General features: G+C 38.8%; 2 protein-coding genes across 3 annotated transcripts in view; both read right to left on the bottom strand.

The window, feature by feature from the left end:
• Positions 1–117: 117 nt before the first annotated feature.
• On the bottom strand, positions 118–15,585 carry vps51 (VPS51 subunit of GARP complex). Its single transcript, XM_088088345.1, has 12 exons — positions 15,472–15,585; positions 10,634–10,832; positions 8,829–8,958; positions 8,596–8,742; positions 7,589–7,808; positions 5,757–6,672; positions 5,427–5,642; positions 4,706–4,789; positions 3,958–4,092; positions 3,733–3,854; positions 2,503–2,590; positions 118–1,559 (listed from the first exon to the last, which is right to left on the bottom strand). The coding sequence occupies exons 1-12, from the start codon at positions 15,504–15,506 to the stop codon at positions 1,299–1,301; spliced, it is 2,553 nt and encodes an 850-aa protein (XP_087944471.1). The 5' UTR covers positions 15,507–15,585; the 3' UTR covers positions 118–1,298.
• frmd8 (FERM domain containing 8) overlaps positions 12,002–17,580 on the bottom strand; it is a 19,995-nt gene continuing 14,416 nt past the window's right edge. For both annotated transcript variants that reach the window (XM_042499970.2, XM_042499971.2), the window contains exons 10-11: positions 16,524–16,746; positions 12,002–16,262 (exon numbers count right to left, since the gene is read on the bottom strand). In XM_042499970.2, coding sequence (XP_042355904.1) covers positions 16,150–16,262; positions 16,524–16,746 — 336 coding nt within the window. In that variant the 3' untranslated portion in view covers positions 12,002–16,149. The remainder of the gene's footprint in view (positions 16,263–16,523; positions 16,747–17,580) is intronic.

The raw sequence follows: 17,580 nt of genomic DNA, 5'->3' as shown, positions 1-17,580 counted from the left end.
ATCTGCTGCCACTGCTTTTACTGGGATTAAATGTTGTTTCAAGGTTTTTTTTGTTGTTTTTTTTTCTGTATTTCAACGTTGAAGATCGACTGCATGCCGGCTGGGGAAGAAAACACATTTTTAATCACATTTAAACACTTTTATTATAGACATACACATGGAAACCATTCCTAAACGTAGCGAAAGACAGGCAAGGGTTAAAGTAAATCAGCTGCAGTCATTTTAGTGTTAGACATAATCAGATTGCATCCAGATTGCAACTTATTCAGCAGAAGACACTTCAAATAATTTATTAATACAGATTTGCACAGAGCCTAAATCCTCTTTTCAGTCTTTATATTCTGTGTTCATGTTTTTAGCACATTTCCTTCAAAGGAAATGTGCTAAAAAGTTTGGATTGTATCATGGATATTTCATTTTTTTAATTTTTTTTGCATGTAAAGAAGGTGGAAGGGTTTCTTTTCTCATATTTTGTGGTTTGTAAAGGACTATTTTAACATTAAACCCAAGAACTACAGGCTCATGCACTTTATGTGCCTGGAATGTGATGCTGATCCATCCAAAATTCACGGTGAAATCCTGTCAACTTTTGCAAAATGTTTGATTTTCTTTTCTGTTGGAAGGTTAATTGATATGCTTACAGCAGTTTTCCCAATGACAATTTGACTGTATTATCTGAATCAATAAATTAAACATTTAACAGTAATTATGTAAGTTTTTAACCCTTTGAAACTGAGCAAATAGGCTTGATTTCTTTAAAAAACATGGAAAGGTAATGAGCAACTTAGCAAGAAATGGCCCAAAAATTAGCAAGAAATCACAAAAAAGAAAATTACAGGAAATTTTTTTTAAAAAGTTAAAGAAAAAAAAACCCAAAAAACAAAAAGCGATCATAAGAAAATGTGAAAAATGAAATAATATTTAAAAATATATTTTTTGTTAAATTATACTGAATATATAATTAAAAAGAATTATAAATATAGTTTTTGGGGCATTTTTTTCCTTTTTTTTGGATACTATCTAATAATCTCCCCATAGCTGTTTTTTTAAAACTTTTTTTGTGCATCTTTCTGGACATTTCTTGTCATGTTACTCATTGCCTTTCTCCTATGATTTCAAAAGAAATAATACTAATTCTCCCAGGTTCCATCGGTTTAAATGCTTGTGACAGGCGTCTGAATGCAACAAAACTGATGTCGATCTCGGTATCAAAGGGTTAAATTTGGATGCACGATTCCAGCATGTGTTGTAATTCAGTATTTGTGATGTGGTGTTCGTGCTGTGCTCCACTTTGAGCTTTAACCGCGTTCACAGATGACCTCGATGACGCTCTGCTCCATCGGCGCGGGGTCCAGGCAGCGGTGGGCGGAGCTCCCCACTATCTCGTCCAGCAGGAAGTGTACGAGGTTCTCATCGGAGACGAACCGCCACAGGTACATCTGCAGGTAGTGGCAGTCAACCTGGATCTGCTGCAGCCCGTAACGGCCGAAGGTGCGCAGGCGGACGCACTCCAGGAACGTCTTCAAACTGATTTTGATAATTCCCGTCATCACGGAGACCTGAGACAGCAGAAGGGTGTGTGAGTGTGTGTGATGTTTTTTTTCACTGAAGATGACACTACAGAGCAGGGATGGGAACTGATAAGATTTTTTTTATACTAGTGCCATCAGCGATGCTGCTTCCTGTTTTGATTTTCTGTGAGGGAATAAAGGTCGGGCGTCTGTAGGCTACCTGCTTACTGGAGCAAAATCATATGAAATATTTCCATTATCAGCTCCATTATAGAAAACAGCCAACAGTAAATATTAATCCTTTGGGACTGTTTGGTGCATTTTACGCACTTTTCATTCTTCATTTTTGGATCATTTTGGCATATGGCATCAATTTTGGCAAGATTGTGTATATTTGTTTGATTTTGGAATTTACAGCTAAGCTCCTTCAAAAAGTCTAAAATGCACAGTGGAAATAAAATTGTTATATTCATACTGTTAAGTGCAAAAAATAAAAATGCAATTTTGGATCCCAAAGCTATCAGAGCATAAAAACGTGTTATTTCTGGGTGTCATTCTGAGCTTTTGGCTTGGAATTTGTCATTTTTACTATTTTCAGCCTGATGACGTCATTATTTTAACGATATTTGCCATATGGAGGAAATACATTATATTTCCACTTGGTGCAGTCACAAACAATGTTGCTGCTAATCAGTGACGTATCCCAGCCTGTGATAATCCAAAACAAAAGAATCTACATTACATGTAGTGTAAGGTCTAATTCTGAATACTTAAACAGAATACGCTGGTTATATGACCCACATCAAATCAAAAATATCCAGAATAATAGGGGAATATTAATGTGCATGTCGCCATAAACACTGAAAAACAAACTAGCACTGATAAAAGAAATTTGCTCAGTTCGGACACGTACGATACTGATGGATCGGATAATCTGGAACCAGTTTTCGATTCCCATCCCGACTTCAGCGTAACGCAGACCTGCACTGACCTTGTTGAACTCCACTGAGCTGAAGATGTCGATCCTCTCAGAGAACAGCTTGTGGATGTTGCTCAGCAGATTAGTATCCATGGGAGCGCTGCAGGCAGACAACAGACAAATCACTCAACCAAAATCCACAATTAGGACAGTGACCTTGTTTCTATGATTAAAGGCACCTCAGTAAAGATTGCCCCCCTGCAGTGGAAGTGAAGGAGGTAATACAGAGTAGCTGCGTCTGTCTGTCTCACAGTGTCAAACTAAGACACGCGCAGGAATTAACGGAGGGTATGTCAAAGTGGTGACAGTGTCAAGAGGAGGGCTGCAACAATTTGTCAATTAATCGATTATAATCTGCAACTATTTCGATGATCCATTAAACCTCTGACACCTGGATCGACATCGGTTTTCTTCTGCTGCGTTCAGATACATTTCATGAGCATTTAAACCCCAAAAAACCTGAGAAAAAGTGTTTGATTTCTTTCAAAAGCACAGGCAAAAAGGTACTGAAATTGCAAAAAAAATGTAAAGGGTGACAAGGAAATGACAAAAAAATAACTAAAGAGGATTAATTTAAAAAAAAAAAAAAGACGAGAAAAAAATGTCCAGAAAACTGTAACTATATTCTCTTATAATTTTTTTTAAAAAAAGTTACAGAATCAAGAAAAAAGTATAATTTTTTATAGCTTTTTTGAATTTATTTTCATGTTTTTTGTCTTTGTTTTGCTTTTCGCTTTTTTGCTATTTTTACGTGCCATTTCTTATTAAGTTGCTCGTTGCCTTTTTCTTATTCTTTTGAAATAAATGGAATTTGCTTTAATGGCTTTTCTTGGTCTGACATAATAATATATATATATATAATAATAAATTTAACATGTTTGGCCTGAGAAATGTTGGTTGGACAAAACAAGACATTTGCAGAAGTCATTTTGGGCTGCAGGATAAATAAACGGGCTTTTCTCGCTGTTTTTTTTAATGTTTTGTAGACCGAACAAAGGACTGCTCGAGAGACAGTCGACAGATTATTCTGTATCCTTCGTTGCTAAACAAGAGTGATGGATTTCACTTTAGATTTTGGCTTCACTTTAGAGCTTTGAAGAAAACTCACTAAATTAAAAACTGAAGACTTCACTCTCTATCTGACAGAGTGTAAATATACCAGAATTAAACCAAACACATGTAAACCGCTGGAGGACTGCTCTTTGTCTCATCACGTCCTCGTTCTATTTACAGCTTGTTTACCTCGGAGTGTAGCTGGCAGCGTAGCGCGCCTGCTGCCTCGAGCTGCTGTACACGGAGAAAGTTCTTTTGCTGGAGTCGCTGCTGTGCGCTTTCCTCACTCCTTCTTCATACAGGAGGCCGACCTGCGGTGGAGCACAGACGGTTTACAGGACTCACGCGTGGACATGGAAGAGTAGTGAGAGGACTTAAAGTCAAAACACGGACGATGACGGTGTGAACTGTGACCTGCACGTCGATGGAGGTGGTGTCCTCCACCACTCTTTTCATCACCGCGCGGACGTTTCGCGGCTCGATGGTGTTAACCCAGTCTCGTGTTTCAACGCTCTTTCTTAACATTTGGGAGATGATCAGGCCCTGAACCTGCAGAAAAACAAATAAAATACACGTATTTGTGAGCAAAGAGATTTCTTTGTATGATCATTTTTTGTACCGATGTTTGTTTTCTATCAGTAAGAAAAGCACCTCAGTGGATGTTGCAGGCTCGAATATCTAAGTATTGGAGTATCTGTATCTGTATCTGTACTTGAGTTTTTACATTTCTGTCAACTTTCCTTTTCACTCCACTACAGTTCTGCTAAGCAGCTTCATTTCCTCCTTCAAATTAGGGGAGAAAGGGAGGAAGAGACAAAATAAAGACGAATAAAGGATTGGGAGGGAAGGGAAAACTGGCTTTTGTTCTTTAAATACTTCAAGAAGTGAAAAATACCTTTTTTTTCCATCCAAGTGTGATGTAAAGCTCCATTTTTAAGGTGTACATTGCTTGCTTTTATATTAACAGCATTTACTTCTACGTTTACTTCACATAAATACAATAAAAATTACTTTCATACTTACGTCCAGTAAAAATCAGATACTTTAGACTAGACTAGGATTTTAACGTCTACCAAAGTCATTTTCAGGTAAGATATGTGTACTTTTACTCGAGTAAGGCTTTCAGGTGCTTCATTTATCACTGGTTCAGGTGAAAACTTACCTTTACGTAATGGTTGAGCAGTTTCTGTGCGGCCTCTCTGGCTTCTGCACATAAAGTTGTGACGGGTGTGACGGGACTGTGGTGCTGGGAAAGCACGAAAAGAAGAAAATTGTTATTTAAATGGCAGTGAAACAGATTAACTGTCGAGTTTAACCTCTTCAACTCTGCATTCCCGGACAACATTACTGTCTTTTGGAGGCTTTTGGGGCCTGAACGTAAAACTAGACTGACGATACTGGTGTCATAATAAACTAGAAGACCTAAGAAATCCACTGGTAGCATGTCTCACTAGCTTTTTGGGGAGGAGCATTCAGAGGCTGTCTGACCTTCACAGGTATACTGACAACAAAGGGGTTTCTTAGCAGTTTCCAAAACAAAAATGCTCCTCATTCAATCGCCAAAAACTGATGTATATGAGTTTTGTTGGTTCAGTTATCTTGATCTGGGGGACATTAATGCGATAAATTATTTTTAAAAGATGATGATGAGATTCTAAAATATAACTTAAAAACAAGTCATACAATCATTTCATCATAAACAGCATTTTTAAGACTGTTGAAAGATTGATTTCAGACATTTTTTAAATGCCAGTTAAGGCCTTATTTCTACATTAATTTAAATAATGCTGTTAAAAACGTTTTAAGGATCTGCAGGAACAGGGTTTTTTACAGTCAATGTGGTCGTTCGTGCATGCTTCTGCATTTCTAAGGGGACCGTTTACCTGCGCGAGGAACTGCTCGTCTGTGAGAGTCAGTATGTAGGAGATAGTGGAGGTTTCGTAGTCCAGGCAGAGGCGAGACAGCAGCAACAGAAGCGCCGGAGGAGTCGAGCCTCCCTTGTCTCCTGCGCTCTCACAAAACTGTCGAGAAGACTGGCACACAAACTTTATGAAGCTCACCACCAGGCTCTCACGCACACCCTGGCTGCAGAATTCGCCCTGCGAGGAGACGACACACACAAACAGCTGTCACTCTCACTATGGGGTAGAGCGTAAAAGCGATTTCCTGAGGGCACGCTGTTAAACTGGCAAACAGACAGAAAAACGATTCACCTTGAAGTAGGGCTTGTTGGAGAACGTAATGTCTTTAGCTGTGAAGAGATGCACTGATGCCAACACTGACTTTATCTGATTGAGAATGGAGGCTGACAGCGAGGAGAGCAGCTCTGGCAGGCTGTTCGGAGCGTCTCTGCCAGAGGCCGGACCCCCGTGAAGAGCGCCGCCTCCGGCCACTGAGGCGCCGGCCACAGAGAGCCGAGGAGTCGCCAAGGCCTGCCTCACATCGGTCAAACTGTCCATGTAGAAGCTCTGTAAGGCGGAGAGGTACTGCTTGACTCGCTCTGTCGCGGCCCGGATCACGATTTCGGTGCCCTGGTTCGGCACGGTGGAGCCCGGCAGCAGTTTGGCCACGGCCTGGAGTCTGCGGTAGAAGCGGTCGAGCGCGCGGACCAGGAGGGAGTTATCGCCGACCCCTTTCTCCTCTTGTATCCTCCGCTCCACCAGCGAGAAATACCGGGCGGCGAGGTCATCCACAAAGGCGTGCAACTTACCATTCGCCATCTGAGGAATATTTTTCGAGGCTAGCTCGCCTGTCTGAGCGTGGGTGATGAATAGTTCTTGATAAGACGTGATTACTAAACATAAGCTGCTGACAAATTCATTGCAGCCTCGGTCGATGAACTCCAGGATGTCTGTGTTCGAGGTGGGAGAAGGCAGAGCGCTCGTTTTAGGGGAGTTATCAGTCAGAGATTCGGCGGCCGCGGCAGATGACGGCCTGCGTGCAGAGGCATCTTTCACGGCGGAGGCGGAGGGGTACGGTCTTATCTCTGCTTCCAGACCCTGGAGGTCCGACTCGAGCCGAGACCGAGCGTGGCTGAGGAATTTATCACAGAGCTCCTCCGCCGGCTCGTCCAACTGTAGCAGCAGCTCCACACACTCGGATAAATCTTTAGCACTTGACCCGCCATCCCTGCAGGACGACAACAAAACAGAGCAGAATGACAGAACATGTTGAAGTCAGACACAGATCAAACATATCTTTAAGACTTTGAAATTCAAGCAGCAAAAACATTTAGTACGGGCAGACCCAACATTCGATAACAAGGGTCAACAGATATTTGGAACCGTTATGCATTTAACAATAAAAATGAAAATGTTTACGTCAATATTTACAAGTATTTAAAAGCAAGTTTTTTATAAAGTCAAGTGAAATTTAAAATAAAAAATGAATAAATAAAACGTCTGAATAAAGTTAAAGTTCTTCCCATGTTGACACTTTCTTTGCACTTTTTAACTGATTCATTTTATTGGCGATCATTAAAATAAAACGCAGATACAGATAATCTGCAAAATACCAAATATCTGCCCCAATAATCTGCCATGCCGATAATCTGCCGACCCCTATTCAATAATGACAAAATATCTGCAATATAGTAAGCAATTAACAATATTCAGTTTGGGGAGAAAAAAAGGCTTTTTAATAATTTCAGTGAATTTTGTCTGGAAGAAAATATTCAGCAAATTCACTCTTCTACAGTGTCCCCAAATATTCACTCCACTCTTAGAAAATGTTTTTTCTTCGACTTCTGAAAATTGAAAGACAGACAAACGGTCCGTGAATTTAGTTGACATATCATTATAATCATAAATCGTTATGAGTTTGTGTCAACATTTTCTGCGGCACCGTGTAAGTGCAGGGCTGAGAGTGAAGGTGCTTGTTGGTTCTTGGAAAAAGCTGCAAGCAGTAACACCACAGGCCAAATAACCGGCCCGTTAAAAACCGGCGCGTTTGAGCGGCGCTGCACTTGTGGTTCATGAAATCAGTAAAAGAGTTTATTTCCTCACAGCGGTGTCTCTAATCCGAATGTAGGTTGAGAGCTTCCTACCTGAACTTCTGCCGAAGCTCCTGCGCCAGTTTATCCATGATGGCGTGACAGTCGTCCTGAATCCCCTTGAAGGAGGGCAGGTGGCTGTACTGCTGCAGCACGCAGCGGGCGCGGCGGTGGGATCTCACCGCCTGAGCGTAAGCCTGCAGCTCCAGACACTTATTCAATCGAGCAGGCAGCTCGAACAGAAACTGCAGCTTCCTCAGCAGAGTGTGAACCCCTGAGGTCGAACACGGCGAGACAAAAACATGAAAATAACCATCAAGAAGTCCCCAAATAACTGACTCAACATTTCCAGGACTTTTCCAGGACTCTGAGACAAATTAAGGCAAAACATTCTCTGAAATGATCATCGATACTCCTTATCGCTTCTTTATCTACTATATGATAGCTTTTTAAATATATATGTTATTTTAAAATAAGAATAAATTTAGAACAGGATTATAACTAAGCACCGAGACATGATTCGTGTTTTTTATTTTGGCTTAAGGAAGGGGAATACAACTTTTAATGGCTGTATTTTGTCTTTATTTTGAAATATTTTTTTAAAAAATGCAAAAGAAAAAAAAAATGCTTAAATGTTTGCATTGACAGGTTCAGCAGGTTTTGGAGGGCATGCTTTCTTTAAAAATTGTTACTTTTTTTCTTCAAAAAAATTTCTTGGGGCAATTTTCAAATTAAAATTAAAATTTCTTTTCTATTTCCTAATTTCTGCCAATTTTTGACACAAACATGATTTTTGTTTTTAATTCATGGTGATTTTTGAAGAAAATATTTTGGCTTTTTTTCTTTTTTTTTTTAAACATGCCTGTGGGTTTGGTAGCCATGTTTTCTTCAAAAATCCCCAAAATGAAACCATTCTTCACAGCTAGAAACTGTGAAAACATAAATTATCGTTGGATTTTCACATTTACGATGGTCCTTAAAAGCTTTCAGGGTGTATTTAGTTTTCCAAAACTATTCCAGGACAAATTACCGTATGAACTCTGAATACAAACCAGTCTCACCTGAGAGTTTTGTAATCTGCGTGTGCTGGTCTTGAAGAGTCCCGCTGATCCGAGCGCTGAACTCTGTGATGGCCGCCATGTTGGCAGACAGACAATCCATTTCATCCTCCATCTTTTTGAAATCATTCTTCATCTTTCTGATGGTGTCTGGAAAAATAAAACATGCAAAGACAGTTTAAATCACGATTCACGCATGCAGTTTCAACTTCACGGTGAGCGAGACGTCCCCTCACCTGTAGCAGATATGAACTTGTTGTAGTTTTCATACACCAGCGTCTGCATGTCGCTGTCCAGAGAGCGGATCTGTTTGACCATGCAGGTCTCCTGGTCCATCAGCTCCGCCAGAGAGCACTCCCGTCTGAGCTGCATTTGGAGACCAAACACACAATCATCACACTCATACGCAAAACCAGCACAGGCAAAACACATGGTCAAATGAGACATTTTGAAGACATGGACACATTGTGAGACAACAGTCCCCGGGCGCAGATATGCACAAGGCCCCGCCACCTCTCCTACAGAGGAGTGACACACAGACTTTGAGGTTTACTTCTTACTTTTTGCTGTTTCGTAAATATTTGTAGTTGTCTCTGAGGTAATTTTGTGTGTGGTAATGTTGCATCTCTTTGTGGCCATTTTGTGTCTCTTTGAGGTGATTTTGTGTCTTTTTTGGTCATTTTCTCTACAATTTTGTGTTCCTTTGTAGTCATTTTTGTGTCTCTTTGTGGTTGTTTGAGGTAAATTTGTGTCTTTGGGGGTCTTACTGTGTCTCTTTGAGATAATTTTGTGTCTTTCTGTAGTCATTTGGTGTCTTTGCAGTTGTTTTTACCCCAATTTGTAGTTGTTTGTGTCTCTTGGGGAGCATTTTTTGTCTTTTTTGTCATTTTTGATGATGAAGAAAAAAACCTTTTAATGTCAGGTTTCTGTCATGATGCAACTATATTTTTAGATGAAAAAAACACAAAAACAGAATTATTTTCCTGATACTTATGTGAAGTGAATATGTCATGGTTCGCATTGATTGTGACAGTGCACCTGTGTAGCATGTACTTTGTCCATATGCCAACTATGGTGAAAAATAAAATAATTTAAAAAAGGCTTAATCAGGCTGAAAATAGTAAAAATGACAAATTCCAAGACAAAAACCCAAACTGACACACAGACATAATACAAAGCATGTTTTTATGCTTTGGTGGCTCTGGGACCATAAATTACAGTTTGAATGGGTCTCAATGGCACAATACTGAACTGCCTTTGCAAAGTCTGCCTTCTCATTTACAATCAAACATTGGAATATGCTTTCAACTGAGCTAAAAACAGGCTCAGACCATCAGACTTTCTCCCATGGTGTCAGAAAATGGATATTGAGTAACCAGACGTCAACATTAATTTCACCATGAACCAGGTTTTATGAATGTGTTGGTATGTTGATGTTTTTTTTTATCTGTTTGTATTGTCTGTTGTAATGTTTTTTATCATGTGTGGTAAGTGTTTTTTTAGTGTGAGGCATTTGTCCTGTTAAATGTTAATGAGATTAATGTTTTTATGTATGTTTTTTGTCTAAATAAAGACATGTATTTTAGACTTATTGTGGGAGCTGAGCTGGAAATTCCAAAATTAAACAAAAATACAAAATCCTACCAAAATGTATGCCATGTGCATGAACACAGCCCAAAAAAAATAAGAATGAAAAGCGCGTAAAATGCACCAAACAGTCCCTGAGGGTTGATGTGTCATACTAAAGGGATGGTGAGATAAGAAAACATAGTGAGATTAGCTACAGGTGCATCATCCAACATCCTCAAATTTCCTTTTATTTCAAGATCATCATGATATTTCTCTACCAAATTTCATAATTGATGTGCAGTAAATGATACTTTGTTAAATATACTGTCTATTCTACTTTATCTTATTTGACAACAGCATTGAGAAAAGTGGCTAGTCCTGAGCATTGACAGCTTCAGGTAACACTGATAGCGACTCTGTGTTAATAACAAACAGTGCAGAGGCCTTTTTTGGGAGAGCAGCGGTGTCTCACCTTGTTGAGGAAAAGCTCGGGGTCAAAATGCGGCCCGTTGATGTCGCAGGGATCCAGGGACTCCGCCTGCTCCGCGGCCTTTCCTTCCTCGTTCATCCCATAGTAGAGCTTCAACATGCCGTGCACCCTGCGCCTCCTGTCCCCGGACACCGCCACCAAGCCGTCCGCCTCCCCGTCCATCCTGCGAGACACCGGCCGGCTGAGAAACGAGCAAACGAAACGACGATAAACAAACACGACGAGCGTCCAGCTAGCAGGACAAAACTGTCGACCACTGCCCGAAAACGTCAATGTTGTACTCTAATGTGATTTCTAAAGTGATTAATATTCGTATAGTTTAGCTGTCTGCTCCAAACAAGTTGATTTTCAGACGTAATTACTCGGAAAATGGCATGTTTCTCACCGATTTCTACTGATACAGCTAGCTTGAAAAACCAAATGCAACCACTTCCGGATTCGTAGCCTATCCGGTGTTACGTCGTCAAAGAGTACGTGAATCCAAGAGAGTAAACAGCCGAAAAATGTTCAAATGGGAAAACGATAAATAAAGATGACGGATGAAACCACTGCCTAACAACGCTAAAATTTTGCTCCAAATGACTATTATTCGTGTGGCTTAGCTGTCTGGTGTTAATAAGTGGTCTTTTCAAAAGCAATTCATTTTAAAATGCATACACGAGCAGCTAGCTTTAAAAACGCCACTATTTCCGGATTTACGGTGTTATCTCATCAAAGAGTAAGTAAAGTCAAGACAGTTATCTTACTTACGTGAGGAATGTACTTCTAGCCCGGAAGTGCACTACTACGCCTGTCATACTTTTCAGCAGGCAAGATAAGGCTCAACTGCAGTCTATGGGTCTCACAGCATTAAAAAGACAACAATATTGCAGTTAAGTTAAATATATATATATATATATATGTGTGTATATATATATATATAATAAAGTAAAAGAAAAATAGAAGAAATCTAAAGGTAAATTAGACTAGAATAAAAAAAATGGAAAAAAAATAGCATATGAAAACTAAAATTTCAAGGTGAAGTGACAGAGTAAACTATTATTAGAGTCAGAAAGTCTATTAACAGAGGACACCAATTAGACTAATGTTTGATATGATTAAATATCTGTATACGAATATGAATATTAAATATTAATATCAAGGCAACAACATGACATTTTAGGTCATTTCTTGCAAAATTTCTCATTGCCTTTCTCTTTTGTTTTTGAAAGAAATAAGGCCAATTTGCAAGAATTGATATAATACAAGTTAAGTATAATATATAACAGAACATATAATCATATTCAGCAGGCCAACAGAGAAACAATGAATAGACACAACTAAACAAGCATTTACCAGACATTTTCAGAGTAATGGGCCCACTTTGTTTCTGTTTATTAAAAAAGAAAAAGCATATCAGACATATTGTAATGAAGGCAGACTGAGCACTCCATCAAGAAGAACCACAACACACTGTTCAACAGCAGCCCAGTGTTCTTATCCAGTATATCAACACACTCACATCCGATAGGAAAGATGAAATGCATGGTCTAGTTGAAAATGTGGGAAATATATTACAAAACATTTTTTTCTTTTAAACCATAGCAATAACAAAAACTGTCAATTTTCCCGGTTTCAAAGCACCAACTCAGTACAAACAAAAAGGCACTTGATGCTTTCTGCAAAGTGTTTGCTCGAGAAGATAATGACCTATTTCTTCATTTGCGTACGAACACCCATGAGTGTATGAAAACGAAATAAAAACATTCTCTCATAAAAGCTAACAAACGATACAAAAGGGATTTATAAACAGTGTTTTAGTATTAATAGTGCAGTAATCGCATGGTGTGTCGTCTGATGTGGAATGCCTATTCTACAATGTGACATGCATAGTGTAGGTTAGCAACAATATATCGGACTGCTGCAGGTTACAGACGGTAGCTGACGTATATGGAGTGAAAGCGTAGAAAAAGTGAAAACATTCTGCAGTTTGCATGCTCAGGAAGGATAAATGTCGCCACCACGTGTCAAATCAGGATATTTGTCCAAGTGGAAGGCAGTATTATAAACAGGTTTTAGTGAGGTTTGTTGCAGCAAAGACAGAAACTGCTTGTTTCAGAGGGACACCTGGAGGACTCCGCCATGTGGTGCAAGTCTCTCTGCAGCGTTTAGGTAGCACACTGTGTTGCAGCACGTTTTGACAGGCTTGCTTTGGCGTACAGACTGAGAATAACAGCATAGTCAAAAGTTCCTCCTCAATTGGTCTGTGTCATACACACATAGTCCTGTACGGTGAACATTACTACCCTAAAAAGCCAAAAGGCAGTATCTGCAAAAATGCTAAAATGAGAAAAACAGCTTTTAGTGTTTGTTTGCTAGTGTAAGCATAAAGTCACATTTACTGATTTAAGGCTAATTAATGATTTCAGGCAAATTTTGCCTTTTTTAACCCCTTGAAACCTGCAGCGACATCAGTTTTCTTGTGTTGTTTTTAGATGCCTTTCACAAGTATTTAAACCTCCGAGCAAATTGAGACACTTTCTTTAAAAAAAAAACATGGGGAAAAAAAGGCAACAAGCAACCTGGTAAGAAATGCTACAAAAATTGCTAGAAACTGGTAAATTTAGAAAATTGTTTTGTCTACTGAAAATTATGTTACAGAATTATTAAAAATTTTCAGCACTTTCTCCAAGTCTTGATTGCCTTATTTACTGCAGTATAACTTAATGACCATAAAGTGATAAGTTGCAGTGAGTAAGAATTTTGGGAGGAATATCTTAGTTTTTAAAATAGTTGTGTAGACAAAAAATGTTGCTGCAGTTACTGCACTCTGCCTTGGTTCCACGGTGCATTTTTGCAGATACTGCAAAAACCTCAAAAAAAAAACCTCAGTATCTCCTGTAAATGAAGCAGTAGACCAACAAAATACTAACAGATTAAAGAGCAGACGCTGCACTTTCGAGTGATGCAAAAAACTGAATTTTGCAAAATGTGCAGGTACTGCACCTTGCTTTTGTACATCAGATTTATCTCAGAGTTTTTCGCTCCAAACTGGACCAGTTTTTTTTTTTTTAAATGTTGTATGCATTAGTCACTTTGTAACAAAAACATGGGAAAATAGGGTCTATGTGGATGATTTTTTTCTTCTTTTATCACTGTATGTTTTGGGGGTTTTGACTCTAATGTGATTCTTTCATTGCTGCAAAAAATGCATCTTCCCAAATGAAGACTTCATACTGTGAATGTGTACTTTGCGTACTCTGCATGCTGTAAAATTGTATCTTGTTCATTTCCATGTTTAGACTGAATTCATGCTAACCAGATGCAAATATCGCCAAATACTAATTACTGTCCAACTCTTAAAAGCACATATTTGCAAGAAACACAGACAACGTGCTCCTATACAGACTCTTAATGATGAACCACTAAACGTTTCTACCTGTAGTAAAGTAAAGTGAGGTTTGTTCGAGCAAAGACAGAAACTGCCCGTATCAGAGACACCTGGAGGACATGTGGTGGAAATCTCTCAGCAGCGTTTAGGTAGCACACCGTGTTGCAGCACGTTATATAGGCTTTGGTGTTCAGACTGAGAATTCAACGGCGTAGTTTAAAAGTTCTTCATCTACTGGCCTGTGTCATAAGCACAACCCTGTCCTTTTTTCTTTTTTTAAGATGAACTTATGCTTGGGCAGTACCATGGTTTCACAGTATACCAGGGCATTTAGATATCCCAAAGGTATGTTTCTCATTACCGTCACAAATACAGGCGCTCCGCTTTCTATTAAACTCATTATTTGTAGTGCACAGCACGCACCACCAGTCTCTGGTCTCCACTGGTGGATAAAGCAGTTGAGCTGAAAGACACCGCAACACCTAGCACATTTATACCACCATATACCGTATACCCTGGTGAATTAAAAAAAAATTGGGTTTGTGTTTGGTACTTTTCCATTATCAGTATATTACATACATATTGTGTCGGATGGGGGTTAAAAAAACATTTTAGACACAAAAAACATTAATATCACTTTAAAACCAGATAAAATTAGCTGATATCTTTCAAAAACAAAGGAGGAAGGAAATGAGCAGCTTCACAAGAAATGGTCCAAAAATGAGCAAGAAATTAGTAATGTTTACTAATTCACTAATTAATTAGAATTAAACAAATTAGTAGTAGTTTATTTTTAGGATAAACTAATTCCTGTTTATCCTAGGGGAAAAAAACCATTCAGAATTATCATAATTTCATATTTAAAATTCTGTAACAGAATTATTATATTTTAAGCACTTTTTCAATGTTTTTTAATTATTCTTTAACTTCTTATATCCTTTTCATGTTTGTTTTGTTATTACTAATTTTTCAGGTAATTTTTTATTTTAATTTTATGGACATTTCTTGCCAAGGTGCTCTTTGCCTTTTTTCCGCATGTTTTCAAAAGAAATCAAACCAATTTTACTACATTACAGCCTGTTTTGTAGCTGCCAAGTATAGCCCTCTAACTCAAAACTGGACCATTTTAAAAAATTAATGTATCCATTAGTCACTTTGAAACAAAAACAAGGGAAATTGGGTCCAGATTAAAAAATACTTAAGTTAATTGTTGAACAAGAGCTTTCAGTGAATTAATTTGTACTTCTTCTCTTACTAACTTACTGTTGGTTTCAGGTTTTTGACTCTGATGCGATTCTTTAATTGATAATATAAATGTGTACTTTTCAGTAACTGCATGCTGTAAAATTCTGTCCTGTTTTTCTTCCATGTTTACACTAAATTCAAGCTAACCAGCTGCAAATATCACCAAATATAACATTGTGTCCAACTCTTAAAAGCATGTACTTACAAGAAACTCCCACAACACAGATAACATGCTCCCATACGGACTCTTTGTGATCGACCGCTAAACGTTTCTACCAGGACTTCTCTAACGTGTCTTCACCCTTTGATGAGAACAAGGCACTGGCAGTTTGAGTAGCGGGAACACGCCCTCACATCGTCCCCTAAAAGTGTTTGTCATGCTGACTGTTTGTGGCGACTCTTACAAAATATTACGAGGGAGTAAATAAGAGGTAATGCAGTGGTTATATTCTCATGAGGTTTTGACTATAAACAGTAAATGCAGCACCAGAGCGCTGCGGAAAGAGATATCGTAAAGTCATCAACTGGAGTCGATGTCTGAGGACTTTTGTAAGGCTTGTCTCATGAAGGCGGTCCATTATGTGGTGCTCACAGAATGATATATTTCTCTATGCAAGGCCATCTAACGAACAGCCACTTCAGTTTAACCTCGGAAGCATATCTGTTAATAGATCACTTTGTTTTTCACATTACTGTACTCTCTTAATATACACAACTTCAAAAGATAAATATTGTCACTCACGCTTAGATCCCTCGCTTGGTCCTTTGCATCTTTATATATTACCAGGTTAATGTCTCAAGCTTGTGTCAAGTCTTTAAATCTCAGTGTAAAATGTTCAGGTTTGGTCTTCGAGAGAGAGAGAGGCGCGGTTGATGGGCGAGTTTAACCCTGCTCCAGACTGTCCGTCACCTGCACAGCAGAGTACGTGGTCGCAGACGCCTGCCGGGTGAAGAAGGATGCCGCTCTCTTCGGCTTCAAGCGTTTGATTTCTTTTCCTGAAAGACAACGATGGAGAGAGATTGAAAAACTGATGTTACTTCAACTTGAAGAGATTGTCTCGGTATAGAAATAGCTCAGGCCAAAATGACAATTTTGTTAGATTTCCAAAATTTCTGCCAGTTCTTGATTATTACACAGGTTTGTGAAAGAAAATTTCATGACTTTCCAAAACTTTCAGGGTATATTGAATTTTACAAAAGTTTTGCAGGTTCTTTTCATGACCGTAAAAGCCCTGTAAATGTGACCGCAGGACTCACCATTGTCCACATAGCTGATAGTGTTCAGCGAATGGACGCGACTGCACACAACACTGCTCTGCCTCTGCAGCATCCCGCGCCGTCCTCCACGTCCGTTCTTGTTGCTGCCGTCTCGTCCGGCAGGCTGCTGAGACGCCTCGCTGTCTGTCTCAGCTGCGGCTCCTCCCTCAGACGCAGACTTCAGTTCCACACAGAACTCAATGAAGCCGCTCATTAGCTCCGCCTGCTCGACAAAAATATCGGGACATAAAAGAAAAAATTTGGCGATTTATTTTCTTTACAAATTTTTACCATTTTTTCCCTAACTTTTAGCAATTTTTAAAGAAAAAATCTTGGCATTTTTTTTTTTAAATTCTTGGCAATTTCTTTTCTCTTTTTTTTTTTAAGATTTTGGTAATTTCATTTTTGGCATTTTTTTCAAAATTTTTAGTGATTTATAAGAAATAAAAAAATTCTGGCCATGTTTTTGAGAGATTTTTTTCTTTACAAAAATCACCCGAAATGACATTTTTTCACAGCCAGAAACTGTATAAAAATATATTGTTGTATTTTCATATTTCCAATGGTCCTTGAACACATCATGTGTTATGATACAAGTTAATGAAACAAAATTCACCAAACTTTCCAAATCTTTCAGAGTATATTTAGTTTTCCAAACATTTTCCAGGCCTTTAAATTGCCATTTGCAAGTTCCATGACTTTTCCAGGTTTTTCATAAAAGTATAAACCCTGATAATAAACAAATATAAACAGCTGTTCTCTACTTTCCGATGGTGCATTCCTGAACCACAGACACATGAAGGGTCACATTGCCAGCTCTGGATTAGAGCCTGGTGTGATTATGAATTACTGCCTGGAACATTATGTAACATCTCCCCACCATCTGTTGGCTGAGACGGTCTTTTTCAAAGCCAACAACCATTGGACAAGGATGATATGCATGCAAGTGCAGAAATGTGTTTGAAATCTATTCGGTTTCGTTAGAAATATCGAGTGCTGTGCTCCTGTTTGCACAAATATGCACAGCAGCTGCACCTGATCCTGGAGCTGTCACAAA

The sequence above is a fragment of the Plectropomus leopardus genome, chromosome 15, assembly GCF_026936395.1.
Source record: "Plectropomus leopardus strain MGB_pleo_1.0 chromosome 15, ASM2693639v1, whole genome shotgun sequence".
NCBI lineage: Eukaryota > Metazoa > Chordata > Actinopteri > Perciformes > Serranidae > Plectropomus > Plectropomus leopardus.
Note: the sequence above shows the minus strand (reverse complement) of the source record. Positions and strands in the feature narration are given on the sequence as shown.

Bases quoted from the DNA above. Each gene is read 5' to 3' on its own strand.
- vps51 (XM_088088345.1), bottom strand. From the start codon at position 15,506: ATGGGAGCATGTTATCTGTGTTGTGGGAGTTTCTT. The intron at 8,743-8,828 runs GTGAGGGGACGT...TTATTTTTCCAG, and splicing joins CAAGTTCATATCTGCTACAG to ACACCATCAGAAAGATGAAG. The intron at 4,790-5,426 runs GTAAACGGTCCC...GTGCTTTCCCAG, and splicing joins ACGAGCAGTTCCTCGCGCAG to CACCACAGTCCCGTCACACC.